The sequence below is a fragment of the Castor canadensis genome, chromosome 15 (assembly GCF_047511655.1).
Source record: "Castor canadensis chromosome 15, mCasCan1.hap1v2, whole genome shotgun sequence".
NCBI classification, from domain to species: Eukaryota; Metazoa; Chordata; class Mammalia; order Rodentia; family Castoridae; genus Castor; species Castor canadensis.
The window spans coordinates 17,287,918-17,313,447 of record NC_133400.1 but is presented as its reverse complement, the minus strand read 5'-3'; the positions used below and the strand labels follow the sequence as shown (position 1 = coordinate 17,313,447).

The following is a 25,530-nucleotide window of genomic DNA, read 5'->3' as shown; positions in this document are numbered from 1 at the left end:
AGTTTTTTGGCTATTATAAGTAATGCTGCAACAAAGACTGTTTTCTTACATGTTTTTTTTTGAACAGAGTTTGCTAGATATGTTTTCGAAGCCCTTAGTTCTACTGACTTTTTCTTCCCCACCCATGCTTCCAGGAGTTGACTCATCTGGCTGTGGAAAATGAAGCAGACTTAAAACCTAAGCCCTTCTCCAGCACAAGCCTCTTGGAATTAGAGCAACACCAAGCTCTTCTTGTGGAAGGCCAAGAGCAAAAGCTGCTGGTCTTGCAGTTGCTGGCTGTTCTGTGCGAGAGAATGTCTGAGCAGATTTTCACAAACATCACCCAGGTCAGTGGTTGCCACAGCCTGAATCCAGCCCTCTGTTATTTGTCTCTTTTGGTTTCTTTACATTCCCTCCCAAATGTTGCTCAGAGTGTGATTCGATGACATATCCACTAGTGGTTCCTGGAATTCTGGTTAAACATGATAATTAGTAAGTCCACACTAGGCCAACTGTTTCTGAAACTTTTTTGGGGACACAGTACTGGAGGAGTTTGAACTCAGGGCTTCACAGTTGCTAAGCAGGTGCTCTACCACTTGAGCCGTTTCACCAACCCTTTTTTTGTTGTTTAGTATTTTTGAGCTAGGATCTTACTTTTTGCCTGGAACCACCATCCTCAGGAGAGAACCTCGGAGGTCTCAGCCTCCTGAGTAACTAGGATGACAGGCATGAGCCACCTACTGATTCTGAAACTTTCATAGGTCCTGGGAATCCACATGTTTAAGAAATTCCTGAGGTGACTCTCATGCACCTAAAACTTTGAGAACTGTTTTTTATTTATATGTTATGTCACAGTGGTTTTCAATTTTGATTTTCTGGGGTCTTTTTTGAAATATTGATACCTAGCTCCCTTTTAGAGATTTTGATTTAGCATATCTTCATGAGAACCTGGGCATCTTTGTTGTTTTAAAGCTTTGTCTGTGTTCAGGCCCTGAGTGCAAACCTTGCTGAAAAATAAATAAATAAGTAAATAAAATAAAATAAAATAAATAAAACTCCATGTGTATTAAATGTTAAGAATGATTAGAAACACAATTTGAAAAGAAATGCTAATAAGATCACTTTGATTTTTTTTCCCCCCCTGCTACTAGGGTTTGAACTCTCGCTAGGCAGGCACACTATTACTTGAGCCACACCTCAGTCCTCACTTTGACTTTATAGGTCCTCTAACTTAACAGCCTATCTCCACAGTATCCTGTGAGTTTTGCAGATGTTTTTAAAAAATGCTTTTAGGATAGTATACCTATGCAATCAATACCTGAATTTTATTGCCTCAGGCATTATTTTTTAACACCTTTTTAACCAATAGGAAGTAAAAGTGATAAGCCTAGGCAATACAGTCACCTTATTTTACCACTTTACTAGAACTAGCTGTTGCTGGCTGGTGAATAGTCAGTTGTAAGATGGTCTGATTGTCATGCTTAAATCTGGTTCTCCAGCTCTTTGTATGGTCCTCATTGTCATCTGCCTTTGGGTGTTGCTAAGCAGCATTTGCTGTAGCTCCTGCTGAGAGCATTTGCAGCTGCCTGTCAGCTCTGACTTATCTTGCCTGTTTAATGAGAATTATGTTCATGATTTTTTTCCTGGCCTCTTATTCCTTCAGTTCACTGACCCCTTGTTGCTTGGTAGGGTGATTTGTTTCTCCTGTATTTATATCCGTTCCCTGAAGGCTTTTTCATCTAGGCCTTATGTTTTTGTCTCAGGATGCTAGGTGGAAGGGGAAATGGTTTAGCAACTGATATGACTTGAGCTTTTGCACTTATCTCCCTTCACTCCTAATTAAGGAACAATGGCGTTAGCCTGGCACAAAAATTATTTGTCCTATTAAATTATCCTTTAGCTGATGTTAAAATGTATCAGAACAAAAAGAACCACAAGGAAATACTAAGTTGCATTTAGTAATCTTACAGCTAGTGATAATATTTGAAAAACACACATATGAATAAAGAAGTTGTAAGAAATTTAGTTGATATCACTATGAATCAAATTTTTAGCATTAGAAAGTTATAAAATCAAATAACTAGAATAAAAACCTTCTAACATTGAATTTTAATTAGAAATCTTAATGTGAACTCATGATTTTTTTTTTTTTTTTTTTTGGTACTGGGGTTTCAACTCAGGACCTCATGCTTGTTAGGCAGGCAATCTATCACTTGAGCCACTTCAGCCAGCCCAGTATTTCTTTTTAAAGAACAGGTATTTCCTAGTGTTGTCCACTGTCAATACCAACAAGCAATGACAATCCAGTAGCAATAAATGTCCTTAGTGCCACATTGGAGTTTGTAAATACTATTTTCTTTTAAAAGAACTCAAAGGTTTTTGAAATGAAGGTCTGGAGTAGTAGTTATACATGATACAAAGGCAGCTTTGTTGTACCCAAATGCAAGGAAGCAATCTGAAATTAATGGGGATGAGACAGTAGCATTCAGGAGCCAACTTGAAGGAGCTCCCATTGCAATAGACAAAACAATTGCAGAATTAAAGAGAGTAATGCCAACCTTGGGTTAAAACACATCAGTGATATAAACATATTTGTGAGAAAACCTCATAGGACATTGTCAGAAATTGTTAGGGTATCTGTTCTTTATTCCATAAATTGATAAATCAGGAGAAAGAACAAAGCATTTGTCTTGCCTTTCCTATAGTAACTAGACTTCAGTATAACTGAATAGTCAAATGAAGAAAATTTTTCTTTATAGGAGAGTCACAGGCAAAAAAAAAATTCAAAAAGAGAACTAGAACATTACATTTTGCAAAACTAATGAAGCAATGGATCTACATAATAATCATCAATATCTGGCAAAACAGTTAGATGGACTGTCATTGGGGCACTTCCTAGTGAAGGTATCAGTTCAGACAACCAAAGCAACATATTATTATGAACATGTTCAAATGTGAAAGAATCTTTATAATTTATTATACTTTTTTTTTTGGTGGTACTGCGAATTGAACTCAGGCAGGTGTTCTGCCACTTGAGCCACTCTTTCAGCCCTTGTGTTGGGTATTTTTGAGGTAGGGTCTTACAACCTATTTGATCAGGCTGGCTTCCAACTGTGATCCTCCTGTTCTCTGCCTCTGGAATTGCTTGGATTATAGGTGTGAGCCATCAGTGCCTGGCTGTTTTATTCTTCTTAACATTTGTTAATGGATATTAATGGGGGAATACTTTATTTATTGAAAGAATTATCTAGTGATTACCACTATCTACCTAGATGTTACCATTAGTATTTTATATTTTATCACATTTGATTTATCACATATTCATCCATGTTTTCATCCCTCTGTCCATTTTATTTTTCATGCACATTTCAGTGTTGACGCAGGTATTTCTATGTGCACTTAAATGTCTCAGCATGGACTTACTAATGTTAACATCATCACAGGTGGGCAAGCAGGTATTATGTTCTTTCTTGGGTAATACAGTAGGAATTATGTAGCACTTGAGAAGCATTTGTAACCAAAAAAATAAAAACAACTTGAACCTGAATTCAGTCAAGAAAATGCAGAGAATTAGAGGAGTGAGTTAAGTAATGCCATGAGGAAGCATTCAGCCAAATCCAGAATGTAGAAAATTCTACAGTTTCTTCATCCAAATAAATGTCCTAAAAAAGGAGCTAGATCCTGATTCAAACAAGCCAGTGGTGTGAGACGTTTTTGCAACGCTCATGGATCAGGTATTAGAAGATGTTAAGGACTTCTTATTGGGGGATAATCATGCTGTGGTAGCTATATCAAAAACAACTCTCCTATCTGTTAGAAATGAATGTATGGCTAAATGAATAATAGCTAAGATATTATGGGGAAGATCGATGATGGATAAAAGATTAAATAATCAATAGATTGTGTTGGAGCTGTCACATTATCAGTGTGATGGCATGGAGAGGAATGAGGCATGCAATAGCCTGTGTGCTGATGAGGGCAGAGAACTCCCAAGTTCTTTCATTCTACAACTACGTGTTGTGACTAGCCATGTGTTACTTACTCTTGTAGGTACCAAAGACATTGCAGTGAACAAAGCAGAGACATAGCTATGCTCTCGTGGAGCTGACATTCACGCAGAGGGAAAGAAGCAACAAACAAGAAAGCAAGGGCCAGTGGAGTGGCTCAAAGGTTGAGAGCACCCACTTAGCAAGAGATAGGCCCTGAGTTCAAACCTCAGCGCCTACAAGAAAGGAGCATCTCACTCTGGTGGTTCATGCCTGTAATCCTAGCTACTCAGGAAGCAAAGATCAGGAGGATCGTGGTTCCACCAGCCCAGGCAAATATTTTGAGAGACCCTATCTCAAAAAATACCCTTCACAAAAAAGGACTGGCGGAGTGGCTCAAGGTATGTAGTCCCTGAGTTCAAACTCCAGTTAAAAAAAAAAAAAAGGCAAAAACTTGTAGTGTGTGAGATAGCAATAATTTCTAGAGAGAAAAATAAAACAAGGAAGAGGGATGGTAAGAGGACGGTGGTAAATACATAGTCACGGAGAGCCACACTGAGGCAGTAGCTTTCTCTTTCTCTTGTTATGGCAGTACTGGGGTTTGAGCTCAGATCCTTATGCTTGCTAGGCAGGTGCTCTACCACTTGAGCCATGTCCATTGCCCTTTTTGCTTTAGTTATTTTTCAGGTAGGTCTCGCTTTTTGCCTGGGGCTGGCCTTGGACCACTATCTTTCTAAGTAGGACCTCTCCTGCAGCTGAGATGACATGTATGTGCCACTATGCTTGGCTTGTTTTTTTGAGATGTGGCCTTGATAACTTTTTGTTTGGGCTGCCCTTGAACCATAATCTTGATCTCTGCCTCCCAAGTAGCTGGGATTACAAATGTGAGCTCTGTGCCCCACCTGAGGCAGTGACTTTTGAGCTAAGACCTGAAAACAAGGGAAGGAGCGAGCTATTGAGATGCATAGAGGAAGGATATACCAGAGAGAGTGAGCAAAGCCAAAGTTGTGGCAGGATCAGTAATGCAGTTGAGTGAACAGGATTCCCTTTTCTCTGTCCTTTCAGAAGCCTGCCACACTTTGCACCCTGCTGTAACTGGATTACTATAATCAGCAGAGTAGAAGTGGTTTTTTGTGGTGTTTATTTCTTTTTCAGATGTTAATTTTTGTGTGTGTGTGGTATAAGTAACACATGCTCACTGTAAAAACATCACATGGAAGTACGAGATATGAAAAGGTAGGGTCTTCTGGTTAGAAACAGTGTATGGAAAACTTGCATTGTTGTGCTCCCTCTAGAAACCACAGAGGCAGGAGGGAAGAGATAGTAGATAAAAGAGAGCAGCAAAATCTGGAAACTGGAAACCAGTAGCTGATTAGCAGCCTGAGAAATTGGAAAGCTGAATGTATGCATGAAGAGAAGTCAAGAAGAAAACCACTGTACCTCAATAAAGCTGTTCAGGGTTTTTTGAAAAGAAAGGGAAAGGAAATAAAGGAGCAAGCTACTTCTCCCTGCAACTTGGACTAGAACTGCATCCCCAACCCCATGTATCTGTGGGGCTGGTAGCCCCACCAAAATCACACGAAATGGTAGCTGGCGGAGGAGCTGCTATCCAAGTGGGTTTTGGTGTTAGAAGAAGGAAGTCTGGGGAAAGGATATTTCATAGATGACAGTATATAACAGCTGGCCATCACTTCATAGTTAACAACACCCAGCATTTTTGTTTGTTTTGTTTATATGCATATAAGCACAGAAAGTTTCTTAAAAATAAGGTTGTACTAGTATGTAGTATTATGGAGAGAAACTTAGAAAAATTTGGAAGGCTAGGTAGTTCTAGTCTAGTAATTTAACAATACTTGTGGTGACATAGAAGCTAAATATGAACAAGATATGACGTGCTTTAGAAAACTCATTGGGGGCAAAATAGGTGGTCCAGATACTAGAAAAATCAGTTTCTCAGGTCCTTCATTTCTAGTATCAATAAAGCTTTAGGGATGGAGAGGGCAGAGAAAATTGCTGTAACCAGCAATGTTCCTTTCAGTAAATAATCTCCCCAGTTTCCTGCCTTGTTCCAGAAGACAAGTGTTAACAGGCCATTCTCATGGCTTTAAGCTTGCAATAAAGATTCTAGCACAGCATGTGATTTGTCCAGAGAGTTAAACATGCAAGCTTGCATGGTACTTAGAGGCTTATTATGACCTATCTCAGCCTTCCCATTTTCAAAATGATATCTCTCTTTTGAGCCATTAATCCTGAATATGCATGTGTGCGTGCGTGCATGCATGCGTGCGTGTGTGCGTGTGTGTCTGCTGTCATTTATTGAAAGGTGTTTCTACTTAGAGTGATTAAGCCAAGCTCACTTAAAATGATGCTGACCAAATTAATTCCATTTAAAGATTAGTTGTTAGCCAACTGCTACAGAAGATCTTGAATATGAACAATCTTGAGCCTGTAAAAATATTTGATACTTAAAAAAAATGGATCATTTGAACAGATTGTTTGAGGACGCTGGTTTCTAGATAAAATTGAACATCCCCTCCTCCATTCTTTGCTTACTAGAATTAGACCGTCAAAATGTGGGGTTAAAAATCCTTGAAGAGGAAAATTCCTGAAGAGAGCCTCTGGGATGGCCAGAGAGTAACAAATCATTTTTCACTAGAGTTTATTTTTTAGAGTAGTTTTAGGTTGACAACAAAATTGAGCAGAAGGCACAGAGGTTTCTTATAAGCCCACTTCTGTTTACACATGCATAGCTTCCCCCAGTATCACCACCCCCGTTAGAATGATACCTTTGCTACTCTCTTTTTTGTGGTGCTGGCAAGCATCCCACCGCTGAGCTATATCCCCAGACCCCTTTGTTGCAACAGAGGAATCTCCATTATCACATCATTATTACCCAAAGTCCATAATTTACATTAGGGTTCACTCTGGGTATTGTACAGGCTACGGTTTTGAACAAATGTATAATAACATCTACCTACCATTATAGTGTCCTATAGAATAGTTTCACTGCCCTAAAAGCCCTATTAGGCAATCCCTCTCCCCAAACCTTTAGCAACCATGGTCTCCAAATTTTGTCTTTACCAAAATGTCATATATTTGGAATCATACAGTATGTAGCATTTTATGTATTTGTTTGTTTGTTCATTTATTTATTTAGGCAGTACTGAGGTTTGAACTCAGAGCCTTGCACTTGCTAGGCAAGCACTTTACCACTTGGCCACACATCCATCCCTTTTTGCTTTAGATAGGGTCTTTTAACTCTAGATAGGCTTCAAACTGAGATCCTCCTACCTATGCCTCCTAAGTAACTGGGATTACAATTACCACCACACACAGCTTGTTTATTGAGATAGGGGTCTCACTAACTTTTTGCATCTCCCTAACTTCCTGCCAAGGCTGACCTTGAACCTTGATCTTCCTGATCTCCACTTCCCAAGTAGCTGGGATTACAAACGTGAGCCAGCATGCCCTGCCACTCTATCATCTTTAAATGGACTCCTTTCACTAACAATGTACATTTATGTTTCCTCATATCTTTTCATGGCTTCATAGCTCATTGTTTTAAATATTCCTCCGTTGTCTTGACATACCACTTTATTTCTCCACTCACCTTACAGAGGACATCTTTGTTAGTTCTACATTTTGGCAATTATGACTAGAGCTGCCATAAACAACCATGTGTGGGTTTTTCTGAGGACATAAGTTTTCAGTTCCTTTGGGTAAATACCAAGTGCAATGGTTGGCTCGTGGGGTAAGAGTATTTAATTGGTTCTGTTTTTAGGGCCAGGGGCATAGCTCAAGTGGTAGAACACCTGCCTAGCAAGTGTGAGATCCTGAGTTCAAACCCCAGCACTGTAAAATAAGTAAATAAAATGATTTGTTTTTGTAGTGTTGCATCAAGGTCTTGTGTAGCTGAGGCTAGCTTCAAAATCACAATCCTTCTACCTCAGTCAACCTAGTGCTGTGATTACAGGTGTGCATCACCATGCTGGATCTGTTAATTTTTTATTAAGTTTTAACAAGGACTTATTTTAGTATAATAGGATAAAGCAGGGAGAAGTAGGGGAGGGGAAGGGAGAAATATTTCTTGTTCTTCGTATAAGAAATGGGAGTAAAGACTCCTTAATATATTTTTTTTATGAGATGGGGTTCTCAAGTAGTAGAGCACCCACCTAGCAAGTTCAACCCCTCAGTACCACAGGGAGGAGAGGAGAGGAGGTGGGGAGGCGGGGGTGGGGGAGAGAAAGGGAAAGGGAGAAAGATGGGGTCTTGCTGAGTTGCCCAGTCTGGTCCCAAACTTCTGGGCTCAAGTGTTCATCTTGCCTTAACTTCCCAAAATAGCTAGGACTACAGGCACATGCCACCACACTAGCTAATCTATTTTCTTTTGTAAGAAACTGCCTGTCTTCCAAAGTGGCTTTATCAGTTTGCATTCCCACTAGCAATGAGTGAAAGTTCCTGTTGCTCCACATCCTCATTAGTGTTTGGTGTAGTCAGTGTTCTGGATTTTGGCCATTCTGGTAAGTGTGCAGTGGCATCTCACTGATGGCTTTGCCTCTCCCTGATGACATTCACTGTGGAGCATCTTTTCACATGGCTGTTTGCCATCTGTATGTCTTCCTTGGTGAAGTATATAGTTAGCTCTTTTGCCCATTTGTAAAACAGGTTGGTTGTTTCTTCATTGATGGGTTTTAACAGTTCTTTGAATATTTTGAATAGTAGTCCATTGTCAGATGTCTTTTCTGTATATTTTCTCCCAGTCTGTGGCTTTCTTTGTATCCTTTTGATAGTGTCTTTCTCAGAGTAAAATTGTTTCTATTTTATGAAGTATAGCTCATCACATCTTTCTTTCTAGATTGTGCCTTTGGGGTTGTGTCTAAAAAGTCATCACCAAACCCGGAATCATCTAGATTTTCTCCTATACCTCCTATGAATTTTATAGTTTTGCATTTTACATTGAAGTCTCTGATCCATTTTGAGTTAATTTATAAATTATTTTCATTTTAAATTCACAAAAAGTAAAACAAGTTGGATTAGTATGTGAAAGTATTTGGGAAAGTATAAATAGGCTTTTTTTCCTTCCTTAACTCTATGGCTTTGAGCAAGTAATCGCTTTAAGTTTCAGTCTCCTGATGGCTGGAATTACAAGTGTGTGCCACCATGCCTGGCTCAAGTCTCAGATTCTTCATTTCATAATAAGGATAATAGTGGCAACCTCAAAAAGCTGATAGGAGAACCAAGTGAGATTGTACATGTGAAACTCTTGGGAGCTTCTGAGTTGCTAAACACCTGGCGGTTCCAGGAGGGTAGCTACTTCATGGAAACTCCACACCACACCTTTTAAGTCTTTTGTCCTGTCCATCTGTTCATCTGGCTGTCATCTGTATCCTTTGAAATATCCTTTATAATAATCTGATCAGTTTAAAAAACCAAATAAAAATAACCTGGAAAACCCATATGGCACCATGGCTGCTGCACGATAGCAGTTCTTCTCAATGGTTCTTGCTCTCATGATGTTGATGAAGAAGAGGAGGTGTAGGCATAAGAGGTATGGAGAATATTTTATGTGTCTTCTTTTTTTCTTAACTCTTCACTGATTGTGATTTCCCTCTTTTGGTAGGTAGTGGACTTTGTAGCAGCAACACTGCAGAGAGCATGTGCAAGCCTGGCACATGAGGCAGAGAGCACTGTGGAATCACAGACACTGAGCATGTCCATGGGACTGGTGGCTGTCATGCTAGGAGGAGCTGTTCAGGTGAGTTTGAGACATGAGCCAAACCTGAATGGAGGGAAAAGCAAAGCAAAGTACCTGCTGCTTCCCTTTCATACCCTTGTGAAAAATAAGAATGGATACTGTACCTAGGAAAACCAGGATGAGCAAGTTGAGCTGTTGGTAAGAATTCTCTCAAAGTAAAGAACAAGAAAACTATGCCACTTCCACTCTACTACCTGAGTAGACTTCACTGTCAGAGGGCAAGGCCCTTTCCTACTTTGCTTGATTTGGAAATATTTAGCATGGTGTTTGCATCCGAGGTAAATACTGGATTCTCTGGCCTGCACTCTCTGAAGCTCAGGCCTTATTTCTACTGCTGAAGTCAGTGAAGGATCCTTAGTAACCTCCCGGTTGCTTGGGACTGCATCTATTTTGAATAGTTCCTTTTTAGCCCAAACTCCATATTGTGTAGCATGTTAAAGCCTTGCTTATAGCCGATTTTGAGTGCATATGTCTTCTACTTACTTAGTTTATAGTTTTAAAACTTATTCGTTAAAATGTGTGTCGCATTCTTGTCGCATGCCAGATACTGAGCTAAGGGACTAGGAATGTAGCAACGGGCAAGGCAGACATGGCCTCTGTCCTCAGGATGCTTATAGTCCAGTATTAAGGGAGTCCAGTACTTAAATGACTATGCAAAGAGTGTACTTACAACTGAATGAAGTGCCTCAAAAGAGAGTTGGAGGGTACCAAGAAAACATAACATCTAAGCTAGGCTGAGAAGGTCTCTAGTGAGGAAGTGTAAGTTTAAGCTAAGACTTGAGGATGAATAGGAGTTTGAGTATGTGTATAGTGCAGATGGAGGAAACTCTTCCAGTTAAAGAAACAGAGCTGAAGGCTGGTGAAGTGGCTCAAGTGGTAGAGCAATTGCCTAGTAGGCATGAGGCCCTGAGTTCAAACCCCAGTACCACCAAAACCAACCAACCAAACAAAAAGAAACAGAGCTGAGAACCGATGGCTCATACCTGTAATCTTAGTTTCTTGGGAGGCTGAGATCAGGAGGATCATGGTTTGAGGCCAGTCCAAACCAGTTCACCAGACCCTGCATAACCAGAGCAAAATGGACTGGCAGTTTGGCTAAGTGGTAGAGGGCCTGCTTTGCAAGCATGAAGCCCTGAGTTCAAACTCCAGTCCCATAAAAAAAAAATGATAAAAAGAAACAAGAGTTATCAGGGCTCAGAAGCAGAAGAGTTTGTGTATTGAGACACTGATAGAAGCCTGGGTAGCTGAATTGTAAAGTGCCAGCAAAGGGTAAGAATAGGCAGGGACTAGATCATGCATATAGGTGTGACTGGTATTTATGGACCATTTTAGGTTAGGAGATTTCAAGAAAGCAGAACAGTCTCAGTGCAGGTATTATGAAATCTAGCCTGAAACCAGCCTGCTCATGACCTTTAGCAATGAGTAGAGAACCCTCTGGGAATAGATTTTTGAGTGTGAGGATTCAAGTCAGATTTGATTCCTTTTTTTTTTTTTTTTCCTGCAGTACTATGATTTGAACTCAGGGCCTGGCTCTTGCCAGGTAGGCACTCTGCCATTTGAGCCATGCCCTTAGCCCTTGATTTTGCCTTTCTCTGGCCTGTCCATAAGTAGAAAAGAAATTTTATCTGGAATGGTCGTTAATGTGATGCCCACTGATAGTAGACTTACTTAGTACTCCTAAGTTTATGTTTCCTTTGTTGTTTTTAAAAAAAAAAAAAAAAGATGTTTTTGGTTCCGTTTCTAGAGCCATATTAGATCTATGTAGGAAGGGTTCATGGATGGAATAGTTTGTTACTGGATTTAACTGGCCCGATTGATTTTTGTTATTCTTGTTAAATATTAATTGGAATAGTTTTTGTTTCCATAGAGAGAGTTTTGTTTTGTTTTTTCTTCTACTTCTTTCAAACCATGTCCCAAACAGAAAATAGATCACAGAAATCTCCATTGTCCCTTCTAGTAGCCCACTGTTGGGGGCTAGCTTTCAACATTGGCATACTCTAAGAGAGACCTACCTACCTGGCTAAAGTAAATGTAAATGTACAACCCTTGTCCTTTCCTGCCCTTCTGTGAGCCATCCTGAGTCACTGACTATATCCTGGATTCCTCTGACTTTACAGTTTGCTAAGTGAATATAAACATGTCACCCCTTGTTCTTTTGCCCTAGATCTATTAATTTTTTTTTCTGTTTGATTCATCTATTTGTAAGTAGCTTCTATAGTAATACAGGGTTTTGTCTTTGTATTAGGTAAAAAGTCATTCTGAATTATGGTATTAGTTGATCACTGTCATGCTAAAGTCTTTGTCTTAGAGTCTAGAACATCTTGTCCTATCTGTCCCCTGTTAGTTGAATGTAGAGGTTCTTTTTTTTTGCCGTACTGAGGTTTAAACTCGGGCCTCATGCTTTCGAGGCAGGCGCTCTACCACTTGAGTCACTCCACCAGCCTTTCTGTCCCCTGTTAGGAGTCATTTTTTTTTGGCTAATAAAACAGAACCTAACAGCATCTGAACCATTTTTCTTTCTTTTCTAATTTATGTAATTAAGGTGATTATTAAAACATCTTGTCTGGGAAGAGGAGTTAATTTGGAGAAAGTGAAGGTTTAAGACTGCTAACAAGACAACTGTAATTCTAAACTCATTTTCTAAATTTCAGGGTTGGTCATCAGTAAAAGTATTATGTTGGTAACTCTTCTCTGTCCCCTCAGGAAGCAATTTTGTCTGATGTGGTAGAGTCCATGGATCCTTTAAAGCATTGCTGCGTGAAAGCAAGTTAGATGGTTCTAGATATTCTTTAGGAAAAACCAAACCATGTCATTGCAGGGAGGCAGCAGAGTCTACCAGTTAAAGACTGGACTATTTATCTTTCAATCTAGATTTTGTTGGGGTGGCATCCACTGCTGGGACACCAAAAGTGCAAGTCTTCTGTAAAGGATCAGGGGTTTTTAGATTAACCTTACACTTCTTTTTGATGAGAGGCCGTTGCTTATACTCTTCAGTAAAAATGGTATCCTGAACAGTGGCTGTGTTTTAGGTGTAGTTGACCTATATATCAGAATCATAGCAAATGCTTTGATTGGAATAGCAAATGCTTTGGTAGAAATAGTGGTAACCAAGTGTTCTGCTACTGAATGGGGAAAAGGAAGAGAGGATAAAGCTGCTGAAATCTTTTATGTTTAACAAGGTGAATGGGCTGATTCCATTTCTGTGCTGAAATGCTGCCCTTTTTCTTTCTCACTAGTGCTAGAGTTGGGCATTCTGTAGAACAACTTGGGAAAATTCTTGTTACTTCAAGCCGTTATATAGAACTTCAGTCATTCTTAATTACCATTGCCCTGTAAGCAGCCAATTTCAGAGATACCCTGCTTTCTGACATTGTTAATAAACCTGCCACAGCAGGTAACCAATAAATAGTTTTAGGTGGTTAGATTAATGGCAGGAAGAATAAAAGAAAAGGTATATTTCTAACTAAGGAGTCATGGTTTTTTTTTTTTTAATGTTTAGCGAAGAGCATAAGCTTTGAAAAGTATAAAAACATTGTCCTCTTCATAGTGAGCAACATTCAGATGTGGGTATACCCATGAGTTTGTTGTGAATGTTAGCATGAGTCACTAGGGGCAAGGGAGACCCACACTCCTCAGTGTTTCCACAGGTCATCCTTTGGTAACCCAAACTTTTCCCAGAATTTTCCTAAAGTGTTGGGACACCCTTCAAGAAATTATACTAGGTAAAGTAATTAAACTAGCTAAAAAAGCCCTTACTTGAAAACACCACAATTCCTTCAGTTTTACAATTTTTTTTTTTTTTTTTAATTTTAAATGTAGGGGTAGAACCCAGGGTCTTACACATGCTAAGCTGGTGCTTTCCCACTGAACTACACCTCTAGGCCCAATATTCCCTCTTTTTAAAAATGATCTTTCAGTTAGCTAAAGACTAGCTCCCTCTAATTCTATTTGCTTTTAAGTTAAAGCATCCATTTCTGGAATTGTTTTCATTGTGTTCATTCCTACATATTGTTAAAGATTTTCAGGGTTTTATATAATTTTTATAAAATGATTCCTGTTGTCACCTGTGAAAGCTTTTAATCTGTTTTGAATCACATTTGATCCATGTTTTCTCAAAAATCCAGACTCTTCTAAGACTACCAGTATTCAAATATCTAGCAGGAATCAGCATTGAAGGATGACTTTTAGGCAAAGATTTAATCATTTATATTCCAGTCTGTGACTTTTTATGATAGTTTGTTATTTTTCCATTTAATTATGTCCTGTGACCTTAGACATTACACCAATTTACACTGCTTTTTTTCCCTAGATAAATCCTAGACTTGAGACTAGAGAGTGAAACTAATGAGCGTTAAGTACCTTTTTTTTTTTTTTTTGTGGTTCTGAACTCAGGGCGTCCACCTTGAGCCACTCCACCAGCCCTTTTATGTGATGGGTCTTTTCAAGATAGGGTCTCAAGAACTATTTGCCTGGGTTGGCTTTGAACTGTGATCCTCCTGATCTCTGCCTCCTGAGTAGCTAGGATTACAGGTGTGAGCCACCAGCACCCAGCTAGTACATTTCTATTATATGGACAAAATTGATTTACTTCATTGAGACCTCTACTGTTCTTAAGACAAAACACGGACACTACATTGTTCATTAACTACCATGCACATAGCTAGGATTATAGGCATGAGCCATCAGCACCCAGCTTTTTGTTTTGTGGGAATTTTTTGGTGGTACTGGGATTTAAACTTAGGGCCTCATGCTTGCTAGGCAGATGTTCTACTGCTTGAGCCACTCTACTAACCCTTTTTTGTGTTGGGTATTTTCAAGATAGGGTCTTTCAAACTATTTGTTTGGGGCTGGCTTTGGATCTTCCTGATTTTGCCTTCTAAGTAACTAGGATTACAGGTGTGAACCACCAGCACCCAGTGTTTTTTTTTGTTTGTTTGTTTGTTTTGTTTTTAAGACAGGGTCTTAGTGTGTATCTTAGGTAGGCCTAAACTCATGATCCTCCTGCCTCAGCCCCCAGAGTGCTGGGATTATAGCCGTGTACCGCCATACTCATCTGAATTCTCATTTTTGATAGTGGCCTTCAGTGACCCTTGAAAAATAACTACTTCGTGGGCTGGAGGAGTGGCTCAAGTGGAAGAGCACCTGCCAAGCAAGTACAAGGGCCTGAGTTCAAACCCCAGTATCAGAAAAAAAAAAGAAGAGAGAAAATAACAGCTACTCCATAATTCCATTTTCTTCTCTACTAATTAAGTGAATAATAGTACTTTGTACCTCAAAAAATTTTCAATCTTGGACTGGTGGAATAACTCAAGTGGTAGAGCGCATGCACAGCAAGCAAGGAGCTGAGTTCAAATCCTAGTACTGCCAAAAAATTTCAAATATCTATGAACAAATAGTTGGCACCTGTAGTCTTAGATTTCCCTGATCATTCTCATAGTGGGAAATCTGTAGGCTTATGGAGAAGAAAGAGTGTATAACTTTAACTTCCTTATAAACTATTTGATTCAGAATCTATCTGCCTGTCCATGGTGATTAGAATAGTAAGTTAAGTAAGATGAGTTCCACAATGACTAAGAAGGTTGAAAACAAGAGAAGGGATTTATTATTATTGTTGTTGGTTTTGCAATGCTAGGGATCAAACTTAGGGCCTCACACGCATGCTTGGCAAACATAGCCATTGAGCAACACTCTCAGCCCAATTCTGTGAGTTTTGACAGTGTGTAATGGCATGTATCCACCATTATGGTATCATACAGAGTATTTCACTACTCCTAAAATCCTCTGCTCTGCCAGCCCATCTCTCTTTCCTGTCTAGCTTTCCTGGGAACCACTGATCTTTTTACTTTCTCCATAGTTTTTCCTTTTCTAAATGGCATAAAGTTTGAATGCTGTCTTTTTAGATTGGGTTCTTTCATTTAGCAGTATGCATTTAAGGATAGTCCATGTATTTTCATGGCTTGATAACTCATTTCTTTTTAGTGTTGAATAGTATTCTGTTGTCTGAAGATACTGCAGTTTATTTATCTGTTCACCCTATGAAGCAACTTCTTGATAATATCTGTAGAGCTGCCATAAACATCCATGTCCAGTTTTCAGTTTGTTTGGGCAAATACCAAGGATTGTAGTTGGTGGATTATATGGTTTAAAAAAAAAAATGCCAGAGTGTTAGCTAAAGTGAATTCCCTGTTGCCTGAAATGCCTACATCCTTGTGGGGTTTTTTGGCTGCAACTGGGATTTGAACTCAGGGCCTCCTGCTTGCTAGGCAGGTGCTCTTATCACTTGAGCCACTCCACCAGCCCTTTTTTTGTAATCTGTTTTTTCGAGATAGGGTCGCTCAAACTATTTACCCAGGTTGGCTTTGAACCACAATCGTCCTGATCACTGCCTCCTAAGTAACTTAGATTATAGGCGTGAGCTACCAGTGCCTGGCTCCTTGCTGTATCTTAATAGTCCTTTTTCAGATGTGTCTTTGGCAAATGTTTCCTCCCATACTGTGGCTTATTTCTCATTTTTTGACACTGTTATTTGCAGAGCTGAAATTTTTTTATTTTAACAGAGTCTAGCTTATCAATTATTTCTTATAGATTGTGCCTTTGGTGTCATATTTAAAAAGTTATTGCCCATACCCTAGGTTATCTAGATTTATTACTATGTCACCATGGAGGACTTTTATAATTTTGCATTTTACATTTAGGTCTGTAACCGTTTTGAATTAATATTTGGAAAGGTATAAGGTCTGTGTCTAGGTGGTTTTTTGTTGTTGTTTTCAGGGAGCTAGGGTTTGAACTCAGGCTTCAAAGCAGGTGCTCTATTGCTTGAGCCATACCTCCAATCTTTTCTGTTATGGTTATTTTATTTATTTTTTTTCTTTATTCATTTATTCATATGTGCATACATTGTTTGGGCCATTTCTCCCCTCTGACCCCCACCCCCTCCCTTGCTGTGGTTATTTTAAAGATGGGGGTTTCATGAAGCATTTGTCAGAACTTGCCTTGAAATGTGATCCTAACTGATCTCAGCCTCGCAAGTACCTAGGATTACAGGCATGAGCCACAGCTTTTTTTTTTCAATGTGGGCATCCAGTTGTCCCAGCACCATTATTGAAAAGACCATCTTTTTTCCATTGTATTTGTCTGTTATTCTTTGTCAAACATTCGTTGGCTATATGCATATGAATCTTTCTCTGTGCTCTCTATTCTGTTCCATTGATCTTTTTTTTTTTTTGCGGTTTTAACTCAGGGCCTATACCTTGAGCTACTATGCCATCCCTTTTTTTGTGATGGGTTTTTCAAGATCGGGTCTCGAGAACTATTTGCCTGGTTAGCTTTGAACCATTATCTTCTTGAGGAGCTAGGATTACAGGTGTGAGCCACCAGTGCCTGGCCCATTGATCTGTCTTTAAAAAAAAATTAGAAATTATTGTATACAATAGGAACAGATAAGAAGCTGTAGATAACAAGTAGGTATTCCTATTTCAAATTCTTTAAAAAAAAATCTGAGATATTGAAAAGGCACTGAATGAGGTTTATCGTAATGATAACACTAGCAAAATTATTCTTAAGTGTCTTGTCCAGTTACATATCAATTCTGGAAAAAATTAATGCTTTTCTTAGATAACATTTAGACATGCCTACTCTTCTCCCCTTAAGATATAGTAGCATCAGAATGGTTACTTGTTTCCCACATAAAGATAGACTAACATATGTTGTGGAGCTAGAAATTCTGTCTTGGAGATTTTCTTGGGTTTCCAATTGGGTAAGCAAAGAAATCTGAGGGTAGTGAATAGTAATAGTATTTCACAGACTAAACCCTGACATACACCTCAAATTCTCATTTACTTTTAGGACAGTGGTAGGATAAGTGAACAGTAGCAATTCTGGAGCTGAGTGCCAGTGGGTCATGGCCGTGATCCTAGCTATTTGGAAGGCTGAGATTAGGAGGTCAAGGTTCAAGGCCAGCCTGGATAAATAGTTTGGAAGACCCCCATCTCAAATATAACTAAGCAAAATGTACTGGAGGTGTGGCTCAAGTAGTAGAGCACCTTCTATTTGTGAGTGCAAAGCCCTGAGTTCAAAAAAAAAATTCTAGCCGCTAATAGTGTAAAATGAGAACATTATATGGGTCCTGTGGAAATGTTTACTTGGTTTACCAATTGTTGGTTAGATACAGAGTAAATGAGTGATTAAGGATTGAAGACCCCTGAGGTTTTCAACTTTCAGGATTTTGTGTAGCCTTATATGATAATTCCTCCAGTATTTTTAAACAGAAAAGGATTATCACCATTTGTTACTTCCTGTTGGCTGTACATGCACCTTTCTTAGGCATATGGCATTAATAGAAAAAAATCTTTTTTTTCTGCTCTCTCTCTTTCTCTCTCTCTCTGCTTTCTAGCTTTCCTTCCACTTGGCCCCCCTGGCCAGGTGAGGCCAGAATTGATTTTTGGAATGCTTTTCTGTTACCTTTAATAAACTCTGTTACCTCCCTTACTACATCCACATGTCTTGCCTGGATTTTTCTATGCCAGACATCAAGAATGTGTGAATCTTCTGATCAGAGACTACATGAGCCATACGTGGTGAGCCAGCCAGGAGATAAGAAGGAACAGAGGAGCCTTGCAGGACAGACTGCCCCTCCAAATGAGAACAACTACCTGTAATGATGAGGCAGCACCCTGGATCAGGAGCAGTTGTTTCATGGAAACCAGATTGCTCCCCTCAAGTGATGATAGCGATAACTTGTCCAGAACTCTTCTAGGACTGAGATAATGACCAACTAGGCTACACCTGTGACTGGAACTGTTTATGCATACCTTTGTTCCCTGTTCCCAGTTCCTTGTCTACTTAAACCTGTAGCTCTTATGCCCCAAAGATGGCTGCAGTTGGGCTGAGTACTTACTTTGTCTCTTCCTATGGCATGTCCCAAGCCATTTAAAAAAAAAAATTTATTTTTCTTGTTAGTAGGGTTTGAATTCAGGGCCTTGTGATTGTTAGGCATGAACTTTTCATTTGAGCCATACTCCTGGCCCTTTCTCACTTTAGTTATTTTTCAGATAGGATCTCTCACTTTTTGCAGTGGTCGTCCTCAGACCACTATCCTACTACCACTGTGCCTCCCATATACACAGCTGGAACTACAGGCAAAATGCTACCAAGCTGAGCTTGTTTGTTGAGATGGGGGGAGGGTCTTGCTAGTTTTTTGTACAGACTGGCCTTGAACTATAATACTGCTGATCTCTAACTCCCAAGTAGCTGGGATTATAGGCATGAGCCCCCATGCCTGGCCTAAAAAAAAATCTTTTATAATTTTCACCAGTTATCAGTCTGATCCCTTCAAGCCTGTGGTGCCCTCATATACTGATTTGCTGTATTAACTTTTATTATTTTTTTTCTTTGCCAGTATTGTGGTTTGAACTCAGGACCTCATACTTACAAGGACCTCTATCACTTGAGCCATTCCACCAGCTCTTTTTTGTGTTGGGTATTTTCAAGATAGTTTCATGAACTATTTGCTTAGGCTCCCACTGAACCTCGATCCTCTGGATCTCTGCCTCCTGAGTAGCTGGGATTACAGGTGTGAGCCACCAATGCTCAGCTGACTTTCTGCTTTAGGTCATATAATTAAGAACAGTTCAGTTCATCCCATTGAGACAATTTAAAGTAATGGGTAAGACAGTGGGTTCTGGAGTCTCACTTCTTGAATTCAAACCTTACTGTCACCCAGTTTGTTAGCTTGGTCATGTTCCTTAACTGTTCTATGCCTCAGTTTCTCTGTTTAAAATGTAGGAACTAGTAGAATCTGTGTCTTAGGATGTGAACAGTGTGTTTGTTAACTTAGAAAAGTAGGTGGCAAGTGGTCAATAAATGTTAGATGTGCTTATTCAAAAATAGTTACTGAATTTTAATCCAGGTGATAGTGCTGGCTACACTGAAAACAAAATGGGATTCTTGCTGGGTCTTTTTACATTTGCTACATTAACTTCAGCCTGGCATTTTTATTTTGTTTTGTAGTTGAAGTCAAGTGACTTCACAGTCTTGAAGCAGTTACTGCCGCTGTTGGAGAAGGTGTCCAGCACATACCCTGACCCTGTCATCCAGGAGCTTGCAGCTGATCTGCGCATTACCATCTCCACCCATGGAGCCTTTGCCACCGAGGCTGTCAGTGTGGCTGCCCAAAGTACCCTTCACAGAAAAGACCCAGAAGAGAAAATAGAAGAGCAGCAGCAAACCAGTCATGACACACTCATGGAGGTACCGAGGAGCCACCTCGAGCAACAGCAAAGCCATGAGAAATCCTCCCAAACAGGCCAGGAGTCTAACACTCCATCCATTCCTAAGAGGGTCAGTGAGCCCAGCATTACTACAAACCAGAAATCTGGAAGTGTAACCACAGAACAACTCCAAGAGGTTCTTTTGTCAGTGTATGATCCTCAAATTCCAACTCGGGCTGCTGCCCTTCGGACTCTTTCCCACTGGATAGAGCAAAGAGAAGCAAAAGCTCTTGAGAAGCAAGAGAAACTTCTCCAGGTGAGTAGAACACACTATAAAGACAAGGGCACAGAGCAGGCAGTGGTCCAGGAACATGCGTCCAACTCAGATAGTTTTGAAGCATTGACTATGTGTCAAGGACTATCCTAGATTATCCTCCAGGAACTTATAAATGTAACCAAGCAAGATTTAGACACAGGAAAGACTTAGAAACCACTCAGGGCTCCTCAGTTGAACATGAACAGAGGGCCAAAATGCTTATATGCAAGAAATACTGCAGACAGGAAAAAAAAAAAGATTTGTAATCTTCTTGGGGGAGGTAGATAGATCTTAGAATGGCCTTAACAAACTGGTGGAGTCTGAGCATATGAAAGAAAGAGGGTAGCCAGCCTGGGCAAATTTCCAGAATTGGAAAGGTACCCTCTTAGTTAAGCCACCTGTCTTTCTGGGCTCCTTTTATTTATTTATTTTATTTTATTTATTTTTATTTTTATTTTATTCATATGTGCACACAATGTTTGGGTCATTTCTCCCCCCTTCCCCCACACCTTTCCTTACCCCCCTGCCCCCTCCCTCTCCCCCCCACCCCCTTGTTACCCAGCAGAAACTATTTTGCCCTTATCTCTAATTTTGTCGAAGAGAGTATAAGCAATAATAGGAAGGACCAAGGGTTTTTGCTAGTTGAGATAAGGATAGCTATACAGGGAGTTGCCTCGCATTGATTTCCTGTGCATGTGTGTTACCTTCTAAGTTAATTCTTCTTGAAATAACCTTCTCTCTAGCTCCTGGTCCTCTGGGCTCCTTTTAGAGGAATGTTGGGCAGGACTGGGTCTCTTCACTCTCTTTCTTCCATCACAGTGAAAAAGCTGGGATTTCTTTTGTTTTTTGGTGGAACTGGGGTTTGAACTCAGGGCTTCATGCTTGCAAAACAGGTGCTTTACCGCTTGAGCCACACCTTCAGTTCATTTTGCTCTGGTTATTTTGGAAATGGGGTCTCACAAACTATTTTCCCAGACTGACCTTCAATTGCAATCCTTCCAGTCTCAGCCTCCCAAGTAGCTAGAATTACAGACATGAGCCACCAATGCCCAGTGAAAAAACTGTTCTTTAAATTCTAGATTTATATGGCAGAATAGATAATGCTTAGTGGGGATCTTTTCCCTTTTATGGAAATTGTACAGACCTCAGTATGGATTACAGATTAAGAGCAAGGGTCTAAAAATGACGGTCTGGAATCAAACTCCAGATCAGCTTCTTGGGCAATTCACCTAAACTTTCTGGACCTTGGTGATGATGATGATTTATTCTGTATGGCTTAGCTATTAGACTAAGAATTATAATTCTGATTGAAAACATCATTAGTAGGCTTGTAGAGTGGCTCAAGCAGAATAGCACCTGCTTAGCAAGCCTAGCAAGCGTAAGGCCCTGCATTCAAGCCCCAGTACCACAAAAAAAAAAAAAAAAAGAAAAAAGAAAAAAAATCTAATACTAAAGTATTAGAACCAATTGTACAACAAAACCGATGTGTGTCAAGCCAGGCCATATGCCTTACAGACACTGTAATATTAGCATTATCCCCATTTTACAGATGAGAAAAACCAAGGCACAGAAATATGCCAAGGATTTTCTGTCATTGAAATATTGCTGAAAACCTATCTTTGAGTAATCATTAAGAATATTCCTTAGGCTGGTGGAATGGCTCAGGTGGTAAGAGCACCTGCCTAGCTAGTGTGAGGCCCTGAGTTCAAACCCTAGTGCCACCAAAAAATGAAACAAACAAAACAATATTCCTTGATATATCAGTTGAACTGGTGAATGCTATGAACATCTTTGGAATTTTCTTCAACTTCATTCATTTAGCCTTCATCTGCTATACATAATTGGCTACCAAGTACTGTCCATTCTTTGTTTCTAAGAAGTCTTTCAAATATATCTCTTATTCTTTATTCCCATGGCCACAACCTTGGATTGAGTTTCCCCTACTCCATGAATGATCACCACATCACCCAACCTGACTGTCTTCCCAACTGGCCTAATCTTAGGCCTAGTCTCTCTAACATACCTAAGATGTAGAGACTAGCAATATCAAGTTAATATATATAAAAAAAATTGCTGTGCCAGCAAAGGACATGGTACTGGATATAGAGTGAACACCCTTGTCTTCCCTTAGACATCAAGTAGGAGAAACTATTCGCTATCTTTCCCTGGTTCTTGTGTTAGGGCCTAAACCTAATATGCTACCATAATATCTTCTAAATAAGCCATATCAGCCGGGTGCCAGTGGCTCATGCCTGTAATCCTAGCTACTCAGGAAGCAGAGATCAGGAGGATCATGGTTCGAAGCCAGCCCGGGCAAATAGTCTGCAAGACCCTATCTCAAAAAAACCCATCACACACAAAAAAAAGGGACTGGTGGAGTGGCCCAAGGTATAGGCCCTGAATTCAAGCCCCAGAATCCCCAATAAATAAATAAATAAGTCATACCTACTGTAGATGACACTATGGTGAGTTCCTGAATTATGAAATGTACTGGCAGTAATTTGTTACTAATGTCAGTTGAAGGGCTACATTTCTAGGATTTTGAATGGATTCAAAGTTTTCTCAATAATAATGTCTGATTCACTTGCAATTCCATTTGCTTTGTCAGTGCAAGAGAACAGGATCAAATTGCAGCAAATGTGCCATCAATTGCACAAAACCCCACACCTTGCCTCTCGTGTGTCACAGCCTGTGGTCTGTCAGGTCATAGGTGAGACTGTTGTTCACCATAGGGTCATAGAAGAATGTTGATGATTGTTCTTCCAGACGTTGTCTCCTATGACTATTGCTGGTATATACCTGACTACTTCAAGAAGTAGCTCCCTAATCACTCCCCTTTTAAACTCTTGTAACAGTGAGAGATCAAACATATGTACCATTTTTTTCTCAGAAGATTTAAGACCTAGTTAAGAGTAGTTAAGACAATGTACTGTTTTTTTTGGAGGGGATTTTTTGGTTGTTGTTTTTTTTTTTTAATAGCAGTACTGGGGTTTGAACTCAAGGCCTTGCAATTGCTAGGCAAGCACTCTACTACTTGACACACACCCCTAGCCCCTTTTGCTTTAGTTATTTTTCTCATAGGGTCTCACTAACTTTTTGCCTGTCTGGCCTCTACCTGGGATCCTCCTTTCTTCACCTCCCTATGTGGGATTACAGGTGTGAGCCACTGCTCCTGGGTCCCCTACCACCACCTTTTTTTTTTGGCTATATTGGTGTTTGAATGCAGGGCCTTGCGCTTGCTAGGCAAGCAACTCTACCACTGGAGCCACGCCCCTAGCACAGATGAAGGGGTCCCAAATCTTTCATGCTCTTTTTGAATCATATCATTCTGTGTTTTATGGTTCCAGATATTCTTGGAGAACTTGGAGCATGAAGACACTTTTGTATATCTGTCTGCAATTCAGGGTAAGTTAATCCTTGTTAAAGGACTTTGAATCTGTGGACCAAAGATTACATCACATTTGTTTGCACAAAATTTCTAAAGTCACATAGACATAAAATGCTGCTGGTCCTTTAATACATCTTCCAGTGTCCTACAAGGGCACTGTACGTTATAATAATAATATTCCTGGAGGATTCCCTCGCAGTCTCTGTAGAGTTTCAGTGTCTGATATTGATGAGGAAATTTTTACTTATCTTGTCTTAATCGTTCTATGGATTAAATCCCTTTTCCTCTAATTCAAAGAGGTAAAGAATGGCTTGCATGTGATCTTTTATGGTACTTTTAATATGCACCTTTGCCCTATAAGCAAAAGAAACTCAGAATCTTTGTGGGGGATTTTTGGGTTTTATGGTTTTTGGTTTTTTGTTTTGGCAGTACTGAGTTTTTTTTTTGTTTTTTGTTTTTTTTTGTCCTGAGGTTTGAACATAGGGCTTCATGCTTGCTAGGTAGGCACTCTTATCACTTGAGCCACACCTCCATCTCTTTTTGCTCTGATTATTTTGGATATAGGGTGTCATTTTTTGTCCAGGCTGACCTGGCCCACAACCCTCCTATTTTACGTTTCCTGCTGTTGCTGGGATAGCAGGCACACACCACCATGGCCAGCATTGTTCTGTTTAGATGGTGTCTTGCACACTTTTTTGTCTGGGCTGATCTGGAATCATGATTCTTCCAATCTCCACCTCCTGCATAGCTTTGAATGACAGATGCGTGCCACCATGCCCAGCTGGAGGTATAGCTCAAGTGGTAGAGTGCCTGCGTAGCAAGTGTGAAGCCTTGAGTTCAAACCCCCTACCACCAAAAAAAAGAAAAAAAAAATTCACAAACGAGATAGGGTCTCACCCAGGATGGTCTCTCGAATCATAATTCTCCTGATGTCAGCCTCCCAAGTAGCTCAGATTATAGGCAGAAGCCACCAGGATCTGACCTTGTTTTTGTTTTTACTTTTGTTTTGTGTGGGGGGAGACCCTGGGGGTTAAATTCATTGCCTTGCACATGCCAGCCAAGTGCTGTGCCACTGAGCCATACCCCAGCCTCAATCTCAGCTCAGTCTCAGGGTTTTTAATATTCCTTTATCAAAAAAATTTTTGTAATCATTTTATTTCTGTCTTGGTACTCTCATTGTTCTCCAGATCTTCATTAATGTGCACATTCCAAATCTAGAAGGGGGTTTAGAAAATTAGGCAGCCTTCCCAAAGAGTGAGAAGCAGACATGACAAGAGAGTTAAGGTGAACTCAGTTTCCCTTGGAGCCATCAGTGTGGTGTAATTGTCAAGGAACTCTGGAGGAATACCACTGGGGTGTACCCCCATACCTCTCCTTCTCAGCCATGTGGACTTTGGCAAATGACTTAATCTCTCTGGGCTTCAATTCATTGTCTGTTAAAAGGGGACTGGCTGGGCACCATTGGCTCATGTCTATAATCCTAGCTACTTGGGAAGCTGAGATCAGGAGGATCATGGTTTGCAGCCACCCCATGCAAATAGCTTGAGAGACTCCCATCTCCAAAATAACCAGAGTAAAATGGACTGGACTTGTGGCTCAAATAGTAGGGTGCCTGTTTTGTAAGTGTGATGCTTAATGTTCAAACCCCAGTCCCATCAAAAAAAAAAAAAAGGGCAGGGGGACTTAGTGGGACTCTATATTTACTTTGGAAAATAATCTGGCAGTTACTTAAAAATATAAAGATAGACGACTCAGTAATTCCATACCTAGGTATATACCCAAGAAAAATGAAAACATATGTACCCACAAAAACTTCTATGTTAATGATCATAGTGGCAGCATTATTATTTTTTTGGGGGGCAATTCTGGAGTTTGAACTCAGGACCTCACACTTGCTA

The 25,530-nt window shown here is 39.9% G+C and overlaps 1 protein-coding gene across 3 annotated transcripts in view; it reads left to right on the top strand.

The window, feature by feature from the left end:
- Positions 1–25,530, top strand: part of Tango6 (transport and golgi organization 6 homolog) — a 174,502-nt gene that overhangs the window by 46,627 nt on the left and 102,345 nt on the right. For all 3 annotated transcript variants that reach the window (XM_074055760.1, XM_074055759.1, XM_020175326.2), the window contains 4 exons: positions 135–326; positions 9,586–9,720; positions 19,729–20,244; positions 23,592–23,649. In XM_074055760.1, the coding sequence (XP_073911861.1) occupies positions 135–326; positions 9,586–9,720; positions 19,729–20,244; positions 23,592–23,649 (901 nt within the window). The remainder of the gene's footprint in view (positions 1–134; positions 327–9,585; positions 9,721–19,728; positions 20,245–23,591; positions 23,650–25,530) is intronic.